At 51.2% G+C, this 22,274-nt stretch overlaps 2 protein-coding genes across 2 annotated transcripts in view; both read left to right on the top strand.

Annotated features, from left to right (window-relative positions):
• CCNG2 (cyclin G2) overlaps positions 1-21,027 on the top strand; it is a 33,577-nt gene extending 12,550 nt beyond the window's left edge. Inside the window, exons 8-10 of the mRNA XM_068681578.1 lie at positions 2,350-2,637; positions 6,167-6,369; positions 20,943-21,027. The gene's annotated coding sequence lies outside the window, so the exon portion shown is untranslated. The remainder of the gene's footprint in view (positions 1-2,349; positions 2,638-6,166; positions 6,370-20,942) is intronic.
• On the top strand, positions 6,272-21,872 carry LOC137856317 (growth-regulated alpha protein-like). The gene is made up of 6 exons (XM_068681582.1): positions 6,272-6,369; positions 16,882-16,936; positions 17,497-20,043; positions 20,243-20,372; positions 20,943-21,026; positions 21,519-21,872. The coding sequence occupies exons 3-6, from the start codon at positions 19,950-19,952 to the stop codon at positions 21,529-21,531; spliced, it is 321 nt and encodes a 106-aa protein (XP_068537683.1). The 5' UTR covers positions 6,272-6,369; positions 16,882-16,936; positions 17,497-19,949; the 3' UTR covers positions 21,532-21,872.
• The last annotated feature ends 402 nt before the right edge of the window (positions 21,873-22,274 follow it).

Here is a 22,274-nt window from a genome sequence, read left to right as displayed (position 1 = left end):
GATGCCTTTCCCCAGGGTGCGTTACATGGGGGATGCTCTCAGAGCAATCTGTGCTGTGAACACTTGGAGTGAGACTGCTGGGGCTCCGGGTCCTGAGCTTCTCTTACCCAGACGTATAACAGAGCATGTGTCATCGATTTGCATAGAAGGATGGTTAGAAATAAATACTACTTCCTCTTATTTTCCTTCTTCCAGTGATGAGCACACACTGAGGCTGTCTGTCTGGCAGTGAGGCAGTGCAGACAACGGGTTGAACACCGCTGTGTTCATCCTCAAGAGAATTTCTTTCTTCTGGCAGCCTATGGGGTTCTTGCAGTTTCCTGGGGGCTGTTCTTAGTGGCAGGGGAGGTTGATCCATCCTTCTGCTCTGCTGCTCTGTATCTCTGCTTTCAGAAAAAGGCAGAGGGATGGAGAAAACAAGAAAGGACCGACATTGAGCACAGTACTTAGAACAGATTTGCTTATATACCAGCAGTGTACAGTAACTGCTTGCAGGTAAATTTCCAAGGCCGTGGGTGTTTGGAAAAGGTGTGCTTACTTGTGCCTGTAGCAAATCCAATTACCATTTGTGTCTAGCAGTAGTAAAGGTCTCACCTGGCATCTTCAGGTACTCCTAAAACACAAAAGAGCACTATAATTAAGGGCTGATTTGCTGGCTCTAAGGATCTCAGGTTTCTTATCCTTTTGTCTATTAGCTGGTTTAATAAACAAGAACTCCTGTGGTGGTAGCTTAGCACTCTTCTCAGATCTCTGGGATGAATACAGATCAATTCCTTCTGGGGAAATAACAGCAGCTTTAATTTCCACTGGTGTCTGATCTCTGTGACAGTGCCTCTGCTTTCTCCTGGCAGCGCTGCTCGACTCCTGAGCACCTACTAATCCTGCAGCTTCTTTTCTTCTGGACTGATTTAGCACCACAGCTTTTAGCCCACAGCTCCTGGCTCTGTGCCATCATGTGCTCCTCAGCATTGGCCTCTTCCACCGTTCAGCTCTTCCAGCAAGGTTGTCCTGGAGGCAAAATCTCCATCTGGATCGACGCCACAGTCCCTGGCCCGGCAACTCCAGCAAGGTTTCAGCCACCAGAGGCACCAGGAGCTGGGGCCAGTGCTGTTCTTTGTCCCCAGCTCCCTTTGTTCCCCAGGGACTAGTTCAGCATTCCCAGGACATCAGGGCCTGAGGGATTAAAATGGAAAGACTTTAAAGGCTGCTGCCTTTATGGGGCCAGCTCTGCTGCCCAGCTCAGCCAGCGTTTAAGGTAGTGCTCTGTCCTCAGGGTGCAGCCAGCAGCCTTCCCCCGGCAGGGGATTTGGCCCGGGATGTCTCACAATCTGCTTTGCCCTTGCCAGGCCAGACTTCCAAGGCAGAAGACGTTGGATCTTAGATGTGCAGTGAAAGAAAAAGTGGGCAAGTAACCTGTCAGCTGGTGAGGGAATGAATGCTGCTACAGAGCCCTGTTCCTTCTGAGTTCCCTGGTCACACAGGCCCCTGGCAGCTGCACATGCAGCCAGCACATGTGCAGAGATGTTTGGGAATTGGGTGCAATTAAGCAGGAAGTGGGACCCGCCATTCCCATGCAGAGTATTGCTGCTTAAAGTCTGCTTTTGGAAAACAGTTCTTCAGGATATCATCAGTTTCTCCAAAAAGAGAGGCTGGTTCCCCAAGATGGTGACTGCTGATGGCTCAGCCTTGTCCCATTAGCTCCTTTAAGGGATGCTTGGCTGCAGAGGCTGCTGGACATGTGCAAGTTACAGCGGATACCCTACTATTAGAGGCAATCAAGGCATAGCTGGGCCTGAGGGAACGGCTCAGCACCGTGCTGGGAGCACTGAGAAAAAGAGCCACCAGTGTGAATATGACAAGAACGAGAGCAATGTGGAAAGCCTTTCTTTCAGTCTGAGCTTTCAGTCCTCAGAGGGTTAAATCTACACTGGCTCTGGCCGTAAATAATTTTCTGCTTTGCTGAGGTTCAAGCTTTTATGTTATTGCCTCCTTTAGATCTTTTCAGTCCAATCTTTGAGACTCTGTAGCGTGTGGAGCATTTAGGTCTGTGCTGGCTGTGGCTTGATGTTGCTGCTCTGTGATCAGTTTGTGTCCTTTGGGAGTGTTTTTTCAGCTGTTAGCAGGAAATAATGTGTTGTTTTGTTTTTCAATAAGCAGTGGTAGATGACAGTGCTCTGTAACTGCTGCTTACCCCTCAAGTAACGCCATGCGTGTCTCACAAAAGGCAAATAAAGTGCTTTGTGAAATGCCTTACTTCTTGGAGGTGTTAGGTTGTCAGCTCTGGAGATCAAAGTCCTCTGTCAAGTACCTAACAGCGGCACACATTTCTCTGTACTTCCCCTGCTCCAGGCTTCAAACCCGACCTCAGGAGGCGGATTTTGAGAAACACGCTTATGCTATGGAAACTTACCCAGCTGAGTAAGGCCACTGGCCCATCTGGGTGGAAAACCCCTCGCATCTGCACACAGATTTCGCCTCGCCAACTGGTTGGGGATGAGAGAAGCTGCACGTCCCCAGGCTGCTGCTGCCAGCACTGCGTGCATCAGGCTCGGTCTGGTGGTGTCATCGGGGCTGCAAAGTAGCTCCAGGACTGGGCCAATCCTTATGTGGATTCACTGCTTCTGGAGAAGAGAGAAGGTAAGCAGTGAGAGGGAATTGTTCCTGTGATGGTTTGTGTAGCAGTCACAATCCTTGAAGCCTGGAGCACAGCCAGTACTGTCCCTGCATGCTGGCTGCTGACCTACCTGAGATCCTGCGACACCTCCCTCGGGCTGGCACATCACCTGTCTCCTCCAGCACTAATGGGCAGGGTCGAAATCACTTTCAGGGAGCTTGCTGTTGAAGAGAGATCTCCAGAGGAGATTTACAGAGCCCATTTGGATGCGAAACAGGAACAGCATTTCTCCACCGATGCAATGCACAGAGTGTGATTTTCCCAGCAGCGGAACACCTCCTGCTGCCAATACTTTGCGAAGGAGTTGAGGAGATTCATGAGCTCCACAATTCACATTGTGTACACCCTAGGGCTAGGCCGGAGGGACCTGAGCTTTGCAAATGCTTACGTGAGTAAGGTCTTATCTTAGTAACAGGTTCTTGAAAACAGGCAGGCAAGCAAAACTGTCCTGTGTTACTGTGGGCTGGATTAAAACAAAGGCAGAATGCTCCTGAACTTCAGGAAGTCTGAAATTCAAATCTGCACTGCGAGACCAGGCCAGTCTTTTCATTTTAATTTCAGAAGAGGAAATACCTGGCAGTAGGTTGAGCCAGGAGTGATTGGCCAGACCTAGCGTTTAAAAGTTTTAAGCAGGTCAATCTAAGTGAAGATCACACAGAGCATAATGGAGAACAGCCATTCTACAATTTTATCTGTAGTCACAAGCACTTTTTAGAGCTGAATAGTGATGCTGACTGTTTTGTGTGCAGGTAGGGAAGCATAATCTCCAAAGCAGGGTTGGGGGAAATCATTTACCTTGACATCAGGGCCAAAGAAAGAACATCAAGCAGGGGGCATTAGGCACAGTCATTGAAAAATTCAGCAAATGCTATTCTGAGTGACACAGGAAAAAATCAGAGAATGATGCAAGAGGTGATTCTTCTCCCCTCCGGCACACCGCCAAGCCTGTCCTTGCGACACAGCCCTCCACACCACGAAGTGGTGACAGGCAGCATCCATTACACCAGCATCTGGTTTCCAAAAACCCTGACCTTGCAAAACACGAAGTCGCTCAGGCTGCACAAGCCCACTTACTACCCGCCTGGAACAGGCGTGAGCCTGGCTGCCAGCTCTTTGCTTGGTGTCGGTCCTGTGAGCTTTTTTTTGTGAAGGCCAGTGGGGCTGTGTTGCAACACACTGCCTGTGTCCTAATAGCACAGTGATGGCAAGTGGTTTTTCACTTTCCTTTTACCTCTGCTGTAATTTTTTTTCCAATTTAGATACAAGCCTCATGGAGGAACTGGTATTGTCTTTCTCCAGCTTGTTTCCCTTTGTCCAGAAATCGCTTACAGTCTTCCTGTGAAATGGATGCTGACCACTGGGGAAGATCCAATGCCATTGTAGCTGGGTATCCTTCTTTAAAGCACACTTGATAACTCAGATTTTGTAAAGCAGAGTCAGCCCCTTATTCAGAGGGTGCTACGGATCTTGGAGGCCATTCATTTCTGCACTGCTTCCAAGTTCGGACCCACAACCCACCCAAACCTCCCTCAGGCTTTTGTTGACCACTTGCCTCTTTCACCTGTCCCTGCCCATTGCTAGTTGTGTTGATGAAATCAAAAAATAAAATCCAAATCCTGTCCTTACAGGCACAGACGACCCTGTGACTTGAAATGTCACAGCTGTCACCAGCCTGTGAAATAGCCTGGGGGAGGAGGAAGGGGCAAAAAGTCTTCAAGGCAAAGTTTGTTTAAATTCAGGAGAGGGAGGTGTGGTTTACTATATAAAAAGGGTCCTTTGGCTGTCTGTCACTTTTAAATGGTGGGGGCTAATCTTGTTGCAAGGCTGGGTGGAAATGCAGAGGCAAGACAAAGATTAGAGAAAGTTTTTCTTCATTTTCTTTTTCTTTTCTGCTATCTGCAGTTGATGGGAAATGGCAGGGAAATGCTTTCATATGGAGAAGTCTGTTGAGAAGAAATTGTGGGAAGATAATAGATGTTGAGGGAAATGATTTCTTAGCTGACTTCACACTGACTCTCTGGGGAGTGGAGGGCTTGATGGAAATCAGAGTCTTCTCCTTGCGTTCAGCTTCATTAGCATCAACAGAAATGAAACTTCCTCAGATGAAAACAACCTGCACATAGGGAGAGCCGGGAGGGAAAAGAACGTACCTGACAGATAAATCATCCAGGACAGAGGTGTTTAAATTGCAGCCTGCAGGGCACTTGCAGCTCAACAAGCCTCTGCTTGCAGCCCATAAGGGGATTTTTTTAAACAAGGGCATTGCGTTTCTGTGGGGTATCGCGCTGCAGGTGAGTTTTATGTGATCCAAGCCCTGCAGCCCGCCGATGGAGTGGGTGTCTGTGAACGTGACTGCCCCGACATAGGGCTTTCCCAGTAAGGACTTCCTAGAGTTTTCTTTAGGCATGAGTGTTACCTGTACTAAGAGGAAACAAAGCCTTCGGAGGCTTGGAAGGAAAATAATCTCATGAAAGTCGTATGCTGTATCCTGTGGTTTCATTAGCTTTCTCAGGGAGTTAGGCTTCAACACCAAAAAAAATAAAAAAAATAAAAAGGCAATATTAAAGGCAGTTTGCTTTTCTTTTTGTACTAGGTGTCAGTCCTAATCACTTACCTGAATTCTCTTTCCCACTGCTTTATTGTAGGGCTTTTCTGCATAGCCTGCCACAAAGCAGCAGAAATAGTGAGAAATGACCTCTTTTGCAGCCTCTTAATCACTGGCAGGGAAAAGCAAGCTCAAGGCTGCGTATCTGCTGAAATATTACCGAGTAGGGGAAATCTGTCTGCAGAGCCCTGTCAGCACTAAAGGCCGTGTAAAATGGGTCACTGGCAATGTGTAAGCAAAGTACATGTAAAAGGAGAGAGGAGAACCTGCCATTTATGTTGTTTCAATTCCTTGAGCACACGTTCAGTGTTAAACTACTTTCTCACTTGAGGGATTGGTAAAAAGAAGGGAGAGAACAGCAGAGCACAAAGGGACACTGCATGCTTCTGAAAGAAACAGTGATCTGCTATTACATTTGGGAATTTAGGGAAACGCCTTCTCACTTCACTACCACTTTATGGAAGCAATTTTCTACACGATGAAGAAAACTCATCATGCACGTGTAGAGTTCCCCTAGCATCCTGTCCCTTGTCTGCAGAGGAAATGCCTGGGACGACCTTGCCCCTGGCTGGGAAGGTACAGCACCACTCTGCTGTCCCAGCATTTGGGATGATGCGGTGGCTTCTATGGTAAAGAAAAAACGTGCTCTCCTCACAGGTCTGCCACTTCTGCAAACTCACAGAACTTGTAAAACTTAGGCTTGGAAATTACTGCGGAGAAGGGATGACAAGATTTGGAGGGAAGTAGTCAGGGGGTAAATGTCCTAAACGTGCTTCTGTCTTCTTCTAATTAGCTTGACTCAGCCTTCCCCCTTGGTGCCAATCACCAGGGAGCTGAGAGAGGCACCAACGCATGCACGTGCTCACCTCACCTGCCTTGACTCCTAGGTGGAAGTGCCTCAACAGTGCCCGGGCAGCCTACCAGATCCCACCTGACCCAGGTGTAGCGAGTCCCTGATGATTGCTGGAAAGCTGTGGCCACGTTTCTTAGCAGAGAGGCTTCCAGGAGCAGAGCTGCAAAGCACAGCTGAGTTGCAGAGGAAGCAGGCCTCTTGCTTTTACAGCTCCTGACAGGCATTAGACTTCAATATGTGAGTACATACAATTTTTCCCATTGTTTTACAAGTAGTTTTTGCTGATCGTTGCTGTTTAACTTGACTAGGAACTTCTTTATTGACATGCCTTAGCTCTGTCTTCTTTCAGATGCAATTAGAAGTGTCTCTTTGCTTTTAGGGGGCTTTTCTTTCAGGTAGGTATTCTGAGGTATGGGGTGTGAGGTGGTGCACGCTGTCCTTGGAAGAACATGGACTTGTTGGTGTCAGTACAAATCAGTTCAGAAGCAGTTGAGCCAAAATTCACCATCTGTGAAAAAGTGTTGTGATGATACAGTAGCTCTCAAAATGTTTGAAAAGGCACTTCAGGGAAAAGCAGCAAAGGGTCTGTTTTCTCTAATTAAGTCGACACGAGAAGCACACGCTGGGAAGAGCAACTTGTACTGGTTTTGAACCCACAGCAATAATCTTTGGGGTTGCTTTTGGCTTGTTTTTTCTGGGCACAGATGTGCTGTAACGTATTTTGTACGTCAAACAAGGCTTGGCTTAGAGATGAAAGCAGAGGAGTAAGAAGGAAAGGGATGAAGGAAGGAGGGGAGCCAGTATGCCTCAGGAAATGAATGGCCAGACAGTGGAGAGCCTCACGTTGATGGTGTGGTCTTTGGGCCTCTCCACATCTGTGCCCCAAAGACTTGCTGAATTTCTGGTTCCAAGGTCCCTATGAATTGCAGGAGTCTCTTCATGTTTTAGAAGATTTGTAGAGGAAATATGACCACTTCAAGGGCTTGAAACTGCATCCTATTAAAATAACAACTCATCAGCTTGATGTGCTCCTTTGGTAACTCCTAAACTTTTCACAGTTGGGCAGTTTTTTCCCAATTCCCTCCTCTGTAAGCTGTCAAGTTAGCCTACCTGCAAATTAGCTGCCTGGCACAGAACACAGTAGCCCAGATACCAGTGCACTGACGCACTACTGCTACTGGCTTGTAGCAGATGCACCCTTTGCAAACAGCCCCTGGGAGCAGAGAATCTGCTGAGAACACTTCATGAGAATTGTGTTGCGCCCTCACGTTTGCTGTGGAGAGAAGGAATGACCCTAAAAGTGTCCGTGGCTTTCCATCTGAAACTTTGCCGTAGTGTCTTTGAACCAATCTGTCTTGGTGATCATGATGCATGCAGAATGGGGGTTTGGGGTTGGGACAGTGGATGTTCTTACTTCCATTGTAAGTACTCGTAACTTGAAGTAAATTCACAAACGTGCTAAAGCAGCTGATGGGTACATACCCTCTCAGTGAGAAGCATGATGCGCACAAAGCTGCTGATGGGTCCCAGGCTCCTTCCAGAGTGAAAAAGGGAAGGATGTTTGGCTCTTCTCTGTGACTAATTCTAGAATAAACCACAGCTTCCTCCGTGCGTTTCAAAACATAAATGAACTGCGAAGGTCCCGTTTCCTTTAGGGTGCAGCGACGTAACTAGCCTTTCGGAAAAAGCTACCACATCTCAGAAGTAAGAATGGTGAGGAGCAGGGATTTTGTTGACAGCAAACTCACTCGGGCTCATGTAAAGACCTGTTGCTTCCACGAGCTGCTCCAAGGTGCTGCAGAGGAGGGGGAAATGCCCAGAGTGTGTTTGCAATGCAAGGTGGGGAGGAAGTTTTGACACCATAGTGGCAGGTTTGGGGTACGCAATGGCACATGACTGGCGTTTCAGCAGAGCTCTGAAGGGACTGCTTTGTCAGGTACCCAGTTACAGAGGTGCAGGACACTCACTGCATGTCCTGTGACCAATGCCCATCATTCAGGAGAGAATAATGAGCTTTAATTGTTCCGTCTTTCAGATCTTCTGTGTTGGAAGACATCAGGAGGCCCTTTGCCAGGTTTGGTAGCAACTCTGAAGTACAATTGCTTATTCTGGTTCCAGGTAACACAGGGCAGCTACCACTGAAGAGGAGGAGTTTTCCACAGGTGTGGTGGAAACGTGGGCTCCCTGTCTGCGGGTTAGTCCGAGGTTAGGCAGGATGGTGACTAACCTAGGAGAGGCTGGGGGAGCAGGGTGTGAGTGTGCTGCTATTTCTGTGAACACCCTCGAACCATTCAGAAAATACCTCCGGGTCTCGGAAAGTGAGGCAATACCACCAGGAAATATCAGCTGAGTAGGAAAAACAGCTGTGACCTTGTCGATGAGAAACTGGTGACAGCCTCAGTCTCTGTCCGACAGCTTGGGAGCGGGGCCCAGGTGTGTGATCGGGCTTTATGCACTGCCTCGGACTCACTTCTTGCCTCCCAAACACTTCTGCTGGCTAAGCAGGCTGCAAAGCCTGTCCTCCTGCTCAGGAGAGCAGTCTGTCCTCAGGCCAGGCTGGTGTTGGACCTGTCCTGGTGAATCCTGGTCTTCTGTTGGGACAAAATATGTTCCCAGCATGTTGGTGGCTGAGACACAATCGTGCTGCCTGGCTGGCTTTGACTTGAGAGGCACTTCCCAGGGATGCCTTCCTCGGAGAGCCAAGGAGAAGTGCTCTTGGATGCAGTCCTGGGGCTGAGGCAGGAAGGAGTCCTTGGCATGGCATTCAGCACCGTGACCTTTAAACTCTTCCCCTGGCTTATTCAGCTCAGGCACAGAAGGTGCTCTGGGCGAGGCAAGGCTCGGTGTAAATCTGTTATGAATCACACCTGCGGTGCTGGCTGCTGCATTACGTGGCCTGCCGGTCCCACACGCTGGGCTGGGGGCAGGCACACGTCATCGGCCTTAGGGTGACACATGAAACTGTTGGGAGAGTCTGCTGCACTTGTGTGCAAGTGCTCAGTGAGGGCTGGAGCAGATAAGGCTTCCTGTGAGATAGGTTGAGCATTAAGGGAGAGCCAGGCCCGGGTGATGCTCAGCCATAAGCCTGGTGGTTACAGCAACCGGCAGCTGGGACTGAGCATCACGCTGCCCGGGTGATGGTTTGCACAAAGCCTGGGGAAAATGCTGCCCCAGCTCCTCGTTGCCCTCCTGTGGCTGGCCAGAGAGAAGTGGTTACGTGCTCCTGTATCACAGCTCGAGTTCCTGCTGAAGTGTTTGGTTTACTCAGTAAGCCTCCGCCTGTATCACTTACTCAGAAATCCTGACTGTTGCAAAACAAACACTGTGCAAAACTATTAGCTCATGATGTGTCACTACCTGCTTTTTTTGCACTTTACAGGGGTAAATTGGGGGCTGGAGTAACTTGGTGGCTTCTTCTCGTGAGGTTTACGGGCCTATCTGGATGTCAGGGTAGTAGCACTGCTCCTCTGCCTCCTCTATCTCATCTCCAAAGTGTTACACTGCAGGCTTCTGGCTGTGTTCCTGTTGAGAACATCACACAAAGCGTGTCTATTGGATGCAAAGCTCCCTTCCAAGCAAAAACCCAGGCAAAATTAGTAACGAAGTTCACTTTGAGCTCCTGAAAACTTCAGTCCTGCTCCTAATCCTAAAGAGGAGCTTTAGGAATCATGAAAGCAGGGATCCCCAGCGTGTGCTCGCCGGGCAGGTAAGCACAAATGCACGCTCAAAGGATCCAAGCAGGCAGTCTGGTGCTCCAAGGGAGGCCTCAGCCATGGGATTTCTCTACTTCTCTGTGCTGCACACTGGCTTCCAGCGACACTAACGGGTTCCAGCTGTTCCCAGGTGTGCAGCCGAACAGTAACGCTCCTGTCTCAGCTTAAGCCTAGCCTACAGCCTTTCCAGTGAGGAACACAGCCATTGTATACATATTAAGCAGTTATTGCACATGGATTAGCTTTTTTGTGCTTTTAGCAGAATTCCTAATAAATCTAGCTGGACTGGGAAAATAAAAAAGAAGCCTGGCAGCACACAACACGTGCAGCTTGTCAGACTGACAAAGGGGGTTCTGCACAGAGGTGCCTTTCATAAGGACAGGCATCCCCGTGGTCATCCACAAGCCTGCTGCAGCCTGATTTGTGGATAACAATATGTCTGGAGGATGCTGCAAGCTTTTGAAGGGTAGTGCAAGAGCTGCTCGCCCGCCTGCTGCCCTTCCAGCCCTGTGTTTCCAGTCGCAGGGCACTCTGTGCAGCAACATGCAACTTGAGTTTCCTCACCCAGCTTGCTGTTGCTCTCAGTAACTGAGGGACAGCCCTAAATGAGGTGGTGGCTGCAGGTTATTCTCCTCTCCTGCTTCATTACCCTGCAGCCAGCCCCGCAGCAGTGCGGGGGAAAGAGGGCTTTGCTGCCTACGTCTCCTTCTCCTGGTCTTTCAGGGTGGTTGCTGCTCCGCGCAGCAGTCTTCTAGCAGATGGTCCCTTTACATTGCTGCAGGGGCTGTAGGGTCTAACAGGCATTTCTAGAATTCCAGGATGCCTCTCTGCCTCTCCCCACCCGAAAACCTCCCCTGAACGGTGTTTTGCTGCAGAGCATCAAGATGAGCCAGTTCCACAGGTTGCCACTGCTCTCGCCTGGGAACAGAGCAAAGATCTCCGACCTGTGTGCTCTGCAAAAGGAGGGCTGCTGCTTCCTAGCTCCTTTTTCCTTCCCCAGGCCTGTTTCCTCTGTTCATTCCTGCCCTGGCAGCTGGTTTCCTTGTCCTTCTCAGCAGCCTCCCATCCCCGTGCACCCTGGATGTGGTACAGAACCCACCTGCGCTCAGGTCTGACGGCACCGGGTGATGCCGTGGTGTTGGCCACCTCCAGCCTGCTTGCATCATAACAGAAAGGAGGAACTGGGAAAAACCTTAAAGCTGGTGGGTCAGGAATACTTCTGGAAATCCCCTTTCTTAAGGGGGCAGTGAGAAATCCTCTTTGGAGTCCAACCTAACACCTAAAATAACGTTAAATCTTTTCACATGCACTCAGTCTGCGTTGGCTGTAATCTGCTCATCATCCAGGTACCTCCGTACATCACAGACGGTATGAAAGCCTCACTTTCTATCCCTTTATTTTTTATTTTTCTTTCTGGCAGCTACACTGCGAGTGTCTGCTGCTCCCTAGCGGCACCGAGCCCCCAGCCTCGCAGGGACCCAGCTTTCCAGCAGCTTCGCACATAATGCTGGACACACGGCCAAGGGGCAAGTATTGGGGTGTGCTCCTCTGCTTGTCCCCTCTCCTGGCATCCACCACGGGCCCCTGCCCTCCATGAGTTACTGGGCTGTGCATCTCGCTCCATGCAGCTGTTCTTAGGGGCTTTCCTCAAAAAAAGCTTAAATGCCTTCATATAAGAAGGACAAAACTTTCTGGCCATCAACATGTGTTTCACAAACTGCTCGGCTGCAATCAGTGTGCCTGAAGACCGGTGCCATGGGATGAAACGGTGACCATGGCTCTGACATGTAGGGTTTGGGTTTTTTTGAAAGGCTGCATCAATCCAGTGGGGTCACTGCAAAATGAGAACCCAGCTGGTCCTTTTGTTGTTGCTGTTGTTGGCTTGTTTAACAGAGCTCACTTCTGCCCTTGCAAGTCTCAATCCTGTATCTACACGATGTGGGCACTGAAGCTGCCTGCGTTCCCCTGGGAGAAGGAAAGTCCCTTGTTTTGTTATGCTGAAGCTTTGTGTTATGTGGCCACCTTGTTTCATGTGGGAGAGATGCCTTTCTACACGCCTCCCTTGTACACCGCTTCAACCTCCCACACAGCCAAAACTGCTGCTGTGTGAAATACCCACATCTGCCTGCCACAGAGGCTGTTAATACCCAGTCAAATATCCCCAGAAAGGACTGTGGAAAAGAAAATGTCCTGTCCTGGAAAGGAAAACCTTTTTCTAGCTTTAATATCCTTCTGCCCTGGCTCAACCTTTCCAGTTTCTGTAGTGTGGACACTTGCTCTGCTGTGTTCAGACTATTTTTTGGTGTGAAAACTAGTTATCCAGTGAGCACAGGAAGGAATTACATTATCTGTAATGTGTGTCAGATGAGATGTCAGACTTTGGTTTACTGAGATTCAGTCCCTTCGTGTCCTCGTGTGGCCTCCATAGCCCCTGCACACAGTGGATGTAAACATCAAGGACAAAGGTCGCAGTGCTGAGATGTTATTTACATGGCAAAGCAACTGAGAAACGGCAAAAGAGAAGTCAGCTTCAGAGATGAAAGTGGAATACAGCCAGCGACTCGTTAGGAAAGTCAGTAAGGACAACCAGGCAGCCTGCAGAGAGAGAAGATGAAATGTGAGTTCAAACCAATCTGCTAGCAAATAGTAATCCTCTCATAAGCACAGATCTAAAATACAAATCCCAAATACAACTCCAAACCCGATCCGTGTAACAGCCCCATTTGTCACAGCAACGTGCAACAGCTGCCTCTTGTTATTGGAAAACCTACTTGGATATCAGACCATAATCAGAAAGATTTGCTTTTTCAGCTCAGCTTGGGTCACGCCACGGTACCCCTCCTCTGAAACTTACTTCATTTGAAGCACATGTTACAGACCCTCAGAAGTTTTTCTTTTGAACAAGAAAAATAACTTTATTACTATTTTTATTATAGGGTCTACATCAAAATAGTTGAATTGTCAAAGAATCCAGGTTTTCTGTAGGATGGTATTTCTACTTTTCTTCCAAGCTGTGTGTGCTTCTCCGTCTTTCCTTAGCACATAAAGGGAAAGAAAAGGCTGTTTTCTGACAAATCCACGTGCAGGCGAGGGCAGGAGCTTATCTTGTGGACAACCTGTAGAGTGTATTTAAGAGGAGAAGGTGATAAAATATTTATTGAGACAGATGAAATAAATTTCCCTTGGATATCAATTATGTCAGACTGTCGGAAACACCAATGTTGCCTCAATTAGGAAATGAGTGAGATTTAATGTTTAATTATTAATATTTTATCATGGTGATTATAGTTATTTAGTGTTTCTGCTTCAAGAAAGGCTATTTCCCAGTTGGGAAGCTCTCTGCAGGGCTCACGCTGAGTACCTCGTTATGCCCGAAGGCACCAGGAGGTGTCGGGGTGTGCACGCTCGCTTGCTGCTCGCATCTCTGCTCCCTCCCTGCACCCAGCTCAGCCTCTGAAGTGTTTGGCTTTTTTTTTTTTTTTTTTTTTTTGCTTTGGACAAAAAAAGAGATTGATTCAAGTGACTAAACAGCAGGGTCACTCCTTTAACGAAGGTATTTGGAGATGGCTTTCTCCCTTTGGGGCCCTGGAAATCACCCGAGCAAGTACCACTGTAGGCAGAAGAGTTTCCGAATGACTTCGCTTTCAGCACTTGCCTTTGGCTCCAGGCCTTTGTGAGCGCGCCTTTGGTGACCGTTTTGCATGGTTAAGTTTATCAGAGTGGAGAAACACGACACATCTCAATGCCCTGTTACATCTGCAAGCAGGCAGCAGGCCTATAATGGTGTAAAGAATGGGATTAAACTCCACGTCTCCAGCGCTCAGCAGACACTGCACCTCTTTCCCCTTTCTATTGCTCAGCCTCCAGATAAGCCTTTCTCTTCGTACCAGCTCCATCAGCAGCTTGGCTTTGGAACCCCATCTGCATTTATGTGTGACTCTGTGATATAAAGCCACTTGCTAGCAGTGTCCCTGGCCTTTCATGGCCTGAGGCTGCCCAGCACTGAGCGAGGCACAACATCTATCACACAGGTGCCTCTTCTGACTCAAACCATGGATGATGTCTTGCAGAGGCTCAAGGCAAAACCACATGGCAAGATACTGGGTTCCTTCTTACTTGCAAATGTTTCTAAGGTGGGAATGAACCTCAGAAAGCCCAGAGCATGCCCCATGTACTGCTCCTCTTCGAGCAGCCCATACAGCTGCCCATCTGCACCGACACAGCTGGTGGCGTGGGTCCACCAACTGTGAAGCTCACCGAGTCTGGGCCAGCTCAGTCCACAGGGCCAAAGCAGAACAAGTCAGGAATAAAAAGCTGTGCCAAGAACCTGGCAGCATTAAATTTAACGCTTGTCAGAACTGGACTTTCTGGGTGATGATGCTGACAAAGTAAGGAATCCACCTGTGGCTGCGATTCAAGTTTGCATGTTCACAAATAGCAAGACAAAAACTGAAATCCCTCTCTTCTGAAGGCTGAGATGAAACAGGGTGCTTGCCTCCTTGCTACACATGCATGAAAAAAAATCAATCTGGTTGGATAAAAACTGCTTTTCATCTATTTTCCACTTGCTTGGCTAACGGGGCCAGAGAGCCGTGGGCTCAGGCTGGGAAACCTTTCTGGCGCAGCAAAACCCCAAGCCAGGAGATGCTCTGTGCCCTGTCTGTGGCAGGCAGCCACCCGAGCCACGAGCAGGTGGGATACGAGAGGCAGAGGAGACGTGCAGATAGCTTCAGGGACGTCCTGGAACCAGCCCAAGGCCGTGCCCTGCCACAGCTGAGACTTTTCAGGCCATATCGGTTCTCAGGGTGTGTTTAGCACGCAACGGCTGAGATAAAAGCTGAGGAAAGATCAAAGCCGATTTCATGGTTTCATGGGCTCGTGCTTCTTGTTTTCACTTTCCAGTATCTCCCTCAGCCTTTCCTCTCTGTGTGAGAGCTGCCCTCTCATCCACCTCGGGAGGCACTACTTGGGGCAGCCTGCACCCCACCGCCCTGAAGCAACGTTGGGTTATTTTAGCTGCGAGATGACCCTTTCGGTATCGTTTCTCTGAGCTGGGGAGGCTTGAAGTCCCTTGCAGAAGTTGGCCTCAGATTTCTCCTTCTCTGCTGAGAGCAGCTTGAGGTGGCCGTGTCGGCTCACGGGGCCTGAAGTGCTGATTCAGGGGTGCCGGGTCCAGCCAGAAAGTGTTGAGAAGGGGCTTTCCAGGGCCGGGGGGGTGCTTGTCCCCCCAAAAGACATTTGTATAGCAGCAGTGTGGTTCCTTCTCTGTGGAGACTTGGATTTCCCCTCCTTGCCATTTTTACTTGCTGCCAGAGAACGGTCGCTCTCGCTGGCTAGGTTTTTTTTTAAAAGTACTTCAGTGGGGGTTTGCAGGTGAAAGGTGGGGAAAGATCTTCCTCTGGGGGAAGAGGTAGGGAGACACCTGGCAAAGAGAAGGTAAGGAAAGACCCTGAGACACTGAAAAACCAGCTGTGTGCTTTGTGAACTTTACGGGCAGGATGGGTAAATGCAGCGTGGCTTGGTGGCACTGGAAATGTCGAGCTGCTGCAAGCACCAGACGTGTAAACGCTGCTTTGAACAGGTGGAAAACAGGAGAAACAAATGTCATGTGTGCTGTGGCAGTCAGCCCCGCGTAGTCTGGGAAGAAACGGCTGACATTTGTAGGGAAATGAGTCACGGGTACAAACGTGAGGCAGAGATGTGCCACTAGATGCGGGGGGCAGGCCTTCTGTTGTGGCCGGAGAGGCTTTTACGGGGCTAGGAAGCAAGTGGTGCTCCTCTTCGTGCCAGGTGCCTCTCAGTGCTCCTCCGTACGTCTTCAGCTTTCCCTGAAACAGGACAAGCGAGCCACGTAACCCCTCTGCTTAGAGTTTCCAGCTGATCCCCTGGCGCACCGTGCCAGCCTCGGGTGCTGGGGCACCTTCCTCTGTTCCAGGGCCGCCACCAGCTCCGTGCCACGAGCACCGTGCCACCAGGCAAGCCTTGCTTATAACACCCGGGCCAGCACTCCATTGGTCCCTCCGTGTCGCGCTCTGACTTCGTTTCAGCTCTCCATTGCCTTGCTGGGGTCGGGGTCAGCCCGGTGCCCCCGCACAGACCGCTAACGGGTGCGCCCTGCACCTGCGGCGTCTGCACCGCTTCCTCCGCGCCCGCCGCATGCAAATGTGCACTTTTGGGGGTGCTCAGCCCCTCGGCGGGGCTGTGGCCACCCAGGCTCGCTGGTAGAGCCTGCGGGGTCTGCTCCCACTTTGTGCAAGGCAGCCCGCTGTGCTTCCCAGGGTGTCTTTGAGGAATGGCCCTTCTCCTCTGCTCGACCTTGGGTTAATTTCGGGTTAACTCCGGTGTAGGGCTTCGGGTGCTGAAGCGTGGGGGTGCTGGGTATTTCTCCTGCACCCTTTTCTGGCTACGAGTGCAAATTAGCAGGCAGTCTGGGGGTTTTCTGCTGCACTTGCCCGGTGCTATTTGCATCCCCGGGGTGGACGGACAGCCCCAGAGACTGCCCCTGCGCTCAGGCTGTGCCCTGGCGCACTGCTGAACGCGTCCTGTGCTTTCCCTTTGGCAAAGTCCTCAAGCAGGCCAAATAGCGAAGCCCTACTTTGAAAGATACCTCTAATTTTAGGTAGGTTTTTCACCTGCTGGCAGGTGTGAGTGCACCTCTGGCTTTCAGGAGAACAGAGCAGAAAATGAGATCTTGTTCATTGGCACATCCACGCACCTTCACACTAGGACAGCAAGCCTCAGCTTGGTATGTGGTTGAATGACCTAGCTTTGGGCTGATTTTGTTAGAATTTCTCTAATTCTGGTGCTCTCATGTTGAAATTTCATTTCTGTACCTGGAGTTTGCCTTGGTAAGTGCTGACTATTTTGCATCTGAGCATAAATAAAGCTGTGCCAGCCTTTGGGGCCGGCTTGCAGAGGGCCAGGCTCACCCAGCGCTTTGGGGGAGTTCAGTTGTTCCCTTCCCCTGGGCTGTGCCGTTGGGTCGGTGTTATTTGGGGGTAGATTCAAGCTCCTGATTTTTCTGCTTTGCTCCCAGTTAGGGTGGAAGTGCCCGTGAGTTCCCTAACCACGATAAATGGGAATTGAAACAGGTGCGTGTGCGACTCCCTCATGTTTCAGCTGAAGGTATCTCTGCATCTCCCTCTGAAGCAGGTGACGGACCGCAAACCGCAGCGGTGGCAATTCGCTGCCGTTGGGGTTTTCTTAGGGGTACTTTTTTTTCCTTCTTTGAAGCAGTTTTGGTGCCTCGCGCGAGGGGTGCTGGAAGCACACTTTCACTCCCCACAAGTGCAGCGGGTTTCAGTGTGGCTGAGACGCTCCAGCACGGCTTCACTCACCACAGACATTTTCAACACAGTCTCCTAGGGACCCTTACCTGCTCTCCGTGGGGCAGGATGCCCGGTGTCCCCACCTCATTTCCATCAGGGTTGGGCTTCTGTTGCACAAGGCGATTTTCTTTTATTTATTTTTTTCCTCTTGGTTTTCTTAGCTCAGGTCGCTTTCTGGCCATCTCCAAAGTTACCCCCTTACTGCAGACCAAATCCTTGCTCTGCCCCTGGCTCATGCGTGTGGAAGTGCTGTGACAGGTTCTTCTCCTTGCCATAAACACCTCACCTGCTTCCCCTCTCATTTCACGCCCTCTGTTTTTCAGTGCCTTCAAGGAAATCATTGACCTTGGAGAACCAGCCTGAGGCCTTCTCTGTCACCAACTTGTGTGTGTGGAGCTGTTTGGTGGCTGCAGAAGCACAGCAAAGCCACCGAGCAGAGCGCTGCTCTTCTGCCACGCTCATGTCCTCAGGGAGGTGTCTGCACCACGTCTGTGTAGGTGCCATAGGAAGGATTTCGGGAGGATCCACTGGATTGAAAATAATAATAATAATAATAACAGAACCCATAAATGCAGGCAAGGCTTTGATTTGAGTCAAAGGTGCAGCTGCTGCAGAAAATGCAGAAGCTGCTGGGATATTTCTGGCGAGTTTCGGTTGGCGATGGCACGGACAAACGCACTGCTCGAGGTGCCAGGGCCGCGTTGCTGAATTACTGGCAGCCAGGATGTGGTTGGGTTAAGCACAGTCATGGGCTAGATCCTCACCCTCCTCCTGCCTTTTCAGAATTACCGCTCAGCATGCACAGATCCTAGCGCTCAGCAGTGACTGCAAGCTTTTCTTCCACGATGTTTGTCAGTGTACGCGTTAGTCATGCATGAAAACCACCACCACTACTACCAAGGCAGTTTAAGCACCCTGGGATTACAGTATCTCCCTCAAGTTCTCCTTTCTTGCCGCGTCAACGTCTATTTCACTTTTCCTACCCAAAGCAGAAACTTCCAGCAGCTCGGGGCCTGGCCGCTAGGCAAATGTGTGCGGGGATTCACCCAACTGCACGGCCCAACGGGGGAAACCCAGCAGTGACTGAGCAAGAGCTGGGCTTCGCTGTGAAAATCCGCATCTGGGTATGAATCAAGAGGACGTGTCTGAGCAGGAGCTGCGGGCTCTGCTCGGTTTGTCTTCCCAGCCACACGGGCAGTGACTGCCACATGACTCCGGGGCCTGAAATCACCGTGGGGCTTGGTTTTGCTACTGAACCATTCAGGACAGGTCGTGCCATGCAGGCTCTGGCTGTTTTTCTCCCCATAGTACAGTTTCCAGGAGCAAGGCCAGGGATGCCCTTGGCCAAGGGACAGGGCAACAACTGTGGCTTCCCTGCAGCCTGGGGGTGAGCTCCTCATTTTGTCCCAGCTCCTCGTTTTGTCCCAGCTCCTCGTTTTGCCCCCTCCTCTCTTCCGTGCTGCTGCAGGGAAAGTCATCTCCACTTCTTTCAGTTTCCCCCAGCAGCACCGTGTCAAAGTCATAAACTTCAGAAAGGTTTTGAAGCTCTGGGGTCTCTGTAGTACTTCATGTAGGTGGATGATTCTCTCCTGGCTAACTTGAAGCCATCTCCTTTTCCCCTGGCATTGCAGCAGGGCGGTATCGTTCCCTCTGCAGGACTTTGTGAACAGATCCTGGAAATTGTCCCTGGGCTCTGAGTTCAACTCCCCGTTTTTGGCTTTGGTCTTTTGAACGAGATCTTTGCCAGATTTTCGCACCTGTCTCAGGGAAAATCAAGCCTCTGAGAGAGCGGAGAGTGGCTTATGCTCTAAGTAGAAGACTCATGTGGTTTGTGTTTTTTTAGTTTACTGTCATATTACTATATAAAACACAGACGTGATTTGAAAGCTCCAAATTACAGCATTGCCACCCAACCACATCATCTTTCTGCTGCCCTCTTCCTTCCTCCTCACTTCCCTCTCGTGGCTGTGTCCCCTTCCCCTTTTCCTTCCCACCTGGTCACTTTGCCCGGAGGGCAGCCCCCGTCCCCCCGCAGCCCCGTGGTGCCCCGTGAAGATGGATTTTGGGGCTAAAGGAGCTGAAAACGGGCCTTGCACGTCCCGTGTCAGTGCCAGCGATGCTGGCTTCATGGGACCAGCCCCCGCACACCAACACGCGGTGCTTTGATCCTGGTTTCTCTGCTGCTGGTGCCGCTGTGCCAGTCATCTCTTGCATTTCCTGGGTGCTTTTGCTAGCACAGCAAAGGGCCGGGTGGAAACGAGCTGCCAAGTTCTTTGTTCTTTTTCCACTGTACAGCACTGAGCTTTTTTTTTTTGCTGATGTAAGAGAGCGCAAAAAATAGCGTGGGGGATTATAGCCCTCAGAAAGAAATATGTAAATATCTGGCCGCCTCAAAACAAAACAAAAAACCCTGCTTACACGGGGCCGGGGCTCTGACTGTATTTTGGGCTCCTTTCGTGGCTGAGTAAATGCTGAAGGGAACGAATGCTGATGCTGTTTGTACAGCCCCAGCTAAGGAGAAAGGGTCGGGGGGCGGGAGGTGGAGATTACGTGGGGAAACCAAGCGGGCCTTCCACCCCCGAAGCCGCCTTTTATCGATAACATTGCAAATTTGGCTCCTGGCCTGCCTGCGGTGAGCCTCCGAGAAATGATCTCACCTCTCCTTCACGCTCTGCCTGCCGCGTGTGACAGCCCTGGCCCCGGCCGCCGCGTATCGGAGCGTGCCCCCCGCCGATAAATAGAGGGGTTTGTGCCGCCGGCTCCTCACACCGCCACGATGCACTCATCAGCCCGGCGGGGAACCGGAGCCACCGTGCTCCTGGGGCTGCTGCTGCTGGTGATGATGATGATGTCCCGCTCGGCCCATGCAGGTGAGCTTCTGGCGTCCTCGCAGAGATACCCGCGGCTGGGAGCGGTCAGCCCGCCTCGGTCCCCGCTGCTTCAGCCGGGGAAGGTGCCAAATCCTCGTCCTGCACCACAGGAGACCCCAGGCTCTCCGGGAGCTGCAGAGATGCAGCCTCTCTCCGTAACGTGTTGTCTCTGTAAGCTGCTCCCTTCTCTCTTTCTCAGCCATCCTGGAAGTGAACGGGAACCTGAGCTGTAGGTGCGTAAAGACAACTTCAGACTACATCAGCCCAAAGAGATACGAAAGCATTGAAATAAGACCCGTGGGAAGCACCTGCAGGCGTACAGAGATCATGTAAGTGCTGCGAGCTGCTTGCCGTAGCCGTGGGGGCAGAAAGCTGCTTTCTCCTCTGCTCGCGCAGAGATGCAGGGCCAGCACTGAGCGTCGTCTTCTGCAACCACTGTGCTTCTCAGCTTCCTTTCTGAAAGCTAAATCCTTCCAAAACTCCCAGCAGCACTCGTGCTTCAGGGCTTTAAAACTTCAGGTCACCTCTGGCGAAGGAAATATATCAGAGCCGGTGTGCCAGAGGTCCCTGGGGCACGAGCAGCTGCAGGGAGCACTGCTCATCTTCCCACCGCTTCGGCTTCTGCAGAATTACCTCCCATAAATGAGGTGCTGAAGCTTTAAACGAGCCTTTCCAAGCAGGGGAAAGCGTGATTTCCTAGCACTGGTGCTGAGCGGCGAGCGTGCAGGTGGGGTGTGCTTGTGGGTTGTAGGATGAGCCGCAGCCAGGCTTTTCCTCCGCTGACATACACCACGTCCGAGAGCTGTGAATGGAAGCTGCTTCTTGCAGATCAGCTCTAGCTGTTCAGATCCCTGCCTCTGGAGGGAGCATAATGCTCATAAACACTCCTTGTGTTTCAGCATTAAATTAAGAACCTCGTCAAAGGTGTGCGTGAACCCCGAGGCCCCTTGGGTAAAGAAACTACTGAAGCGCATTGCGAGCACGTAAGTTGCTTTGCTGAAGCCCCTTTGGCTCGTGCCTGCAGTCCTGGGAAGAGCTTAGAGGAACGAGGGCTCCCGGGGGGCTGCTGGGGCTCTCTGTGGGGCTGAGGGACCCCATCCCATGGGGTCACCCAGCGGGGTGAGCCTCGCGGTGCTGCCACCCCTAGGCTGTGCTCACTGCGGTTTGTGTGCGGTGCTGTGCCTCCAAAACCATGTCGGGGGGGGGGGGGAAAGAATGTTTTTTGGGGAAGAAAATTGTGTCAGGAGCTGTCGTGAGAGTGCAATGGTGCTTCAGTGCTAGGCTGGGAAAATTTCCTCCTGCAGTGTGCCAGGTCCAAGGCAGAGCAGGGGGGTGGCAGGAGGTGGCTGTCCCTGCTGGGGACACCAGCCCCGGGGGAAACGGCGGTGACCTCCTCCAGCTCGGGCAGGAGCTTCCTCCCCTAGGACCCGTTTTCTTCTGCCTTCACACATTTCTCCTCCTTCTGCTTTCTGCAGGAAGAAAAAATAAATTTCCTGCTGAGGAAGTTGATGCTCAGAGCCCCGAGGCAGCCTGCCAGATGATGCACAGGCGCGGAAACCTGGCGGCTCCTCGCTCTGCCCCTGCTTCCCCCTTTCCTGAAAGCCCGAGCCCCGTGTCCGGCCCTGTGGCAGCCAGGCTGCTCCCTGCGCTCACAGGTGGGCGAGTGCTGAGAGGGAACCCTTCCTTGGTTCCCCTGCCCGTGCTCTTTGAAGTCGGTGCTGTTCGGGGGCTGTTCCCACCTCTCTTGGAGCAACTTTGAGAGCACTCACCGACAGAGCGTGCGTCTTGTCTCTCGAGTCAAATAAAATCTGGGTTTTTCTTCTGTTGTATTTCCCCTGGGTCTTGCCCTGAGCCTAGTTTTGGAGATGCTCCGTGGGGCTTTGGTAAAAACTGATGTAACTTAGACCCGAGCTTGCTTTCGTTCTGCACCCGGGGTGCTCTCTGACGGATCCGTGGCTGGCAGGCTGCAGGTGGAGCACTTCCACTGCTGGTCAGGGGGTGAAAACCCCTCGGGCACCAGGACAGGGACACACAGAGGTTTGTGCAGGGCAGCAGCATCAGCTGGGATGGGTGCTGGGGGGGAAGAGCCAAAGCCGCTGTCCCCAGAGCTCAGGCCAGGATGTGCCTGGTGGGGGGAAAATCAGCTTGTGGGGCACGGATCTCATGGCCCTGCTGCCGTTCTGAGGTGCTTTGTGAGTTTGCCTCCTGCCGATTCTGACTGTCCCGAAGTC

This window comes from Anas acuta, chromosome 4 (genome assembly GCF_963932015.1).
Source record: "Anas acuta chromosome 4, bAnaAcu1.1, whole genome shotgun sequence".
Classification (NCBI taxonomy): domain Eukaryota; kingdom Metazoa; phylum Chordata; class Aves; order Anseriformes; family Anatidae; genus Anas; species Anas acuta.
This window is presented reverse-complemented; position numbering and strand designations above follow the sequence as displayed.

Excerpts from the sequence above, each read along its gene's own strand:
- LOC137856317 (XM_068681582.1), top strand. The coding sequence starts at position 19,950 with ATGCACTCATCAGCCCGGCGGGGAACCGGAGCCACCGTGCTCCTGGGG. Across the intron at positions 20,044-20,242 it reads GTCCCGCTCGGCCCATGCAG|CCATCCTGGAAGTGAACGGG; the intron begins GTGAGCTTCTGG and ends TCTCTTTCTCAG. Across the intron at positions 20,373-20,942 it reads TGCAGGCGTACAGAGATCAT|CATTAAATTAAGAACCTCGT; the intron begins GTAAGTGCTGCG and ends CTTGTGTTTCAG.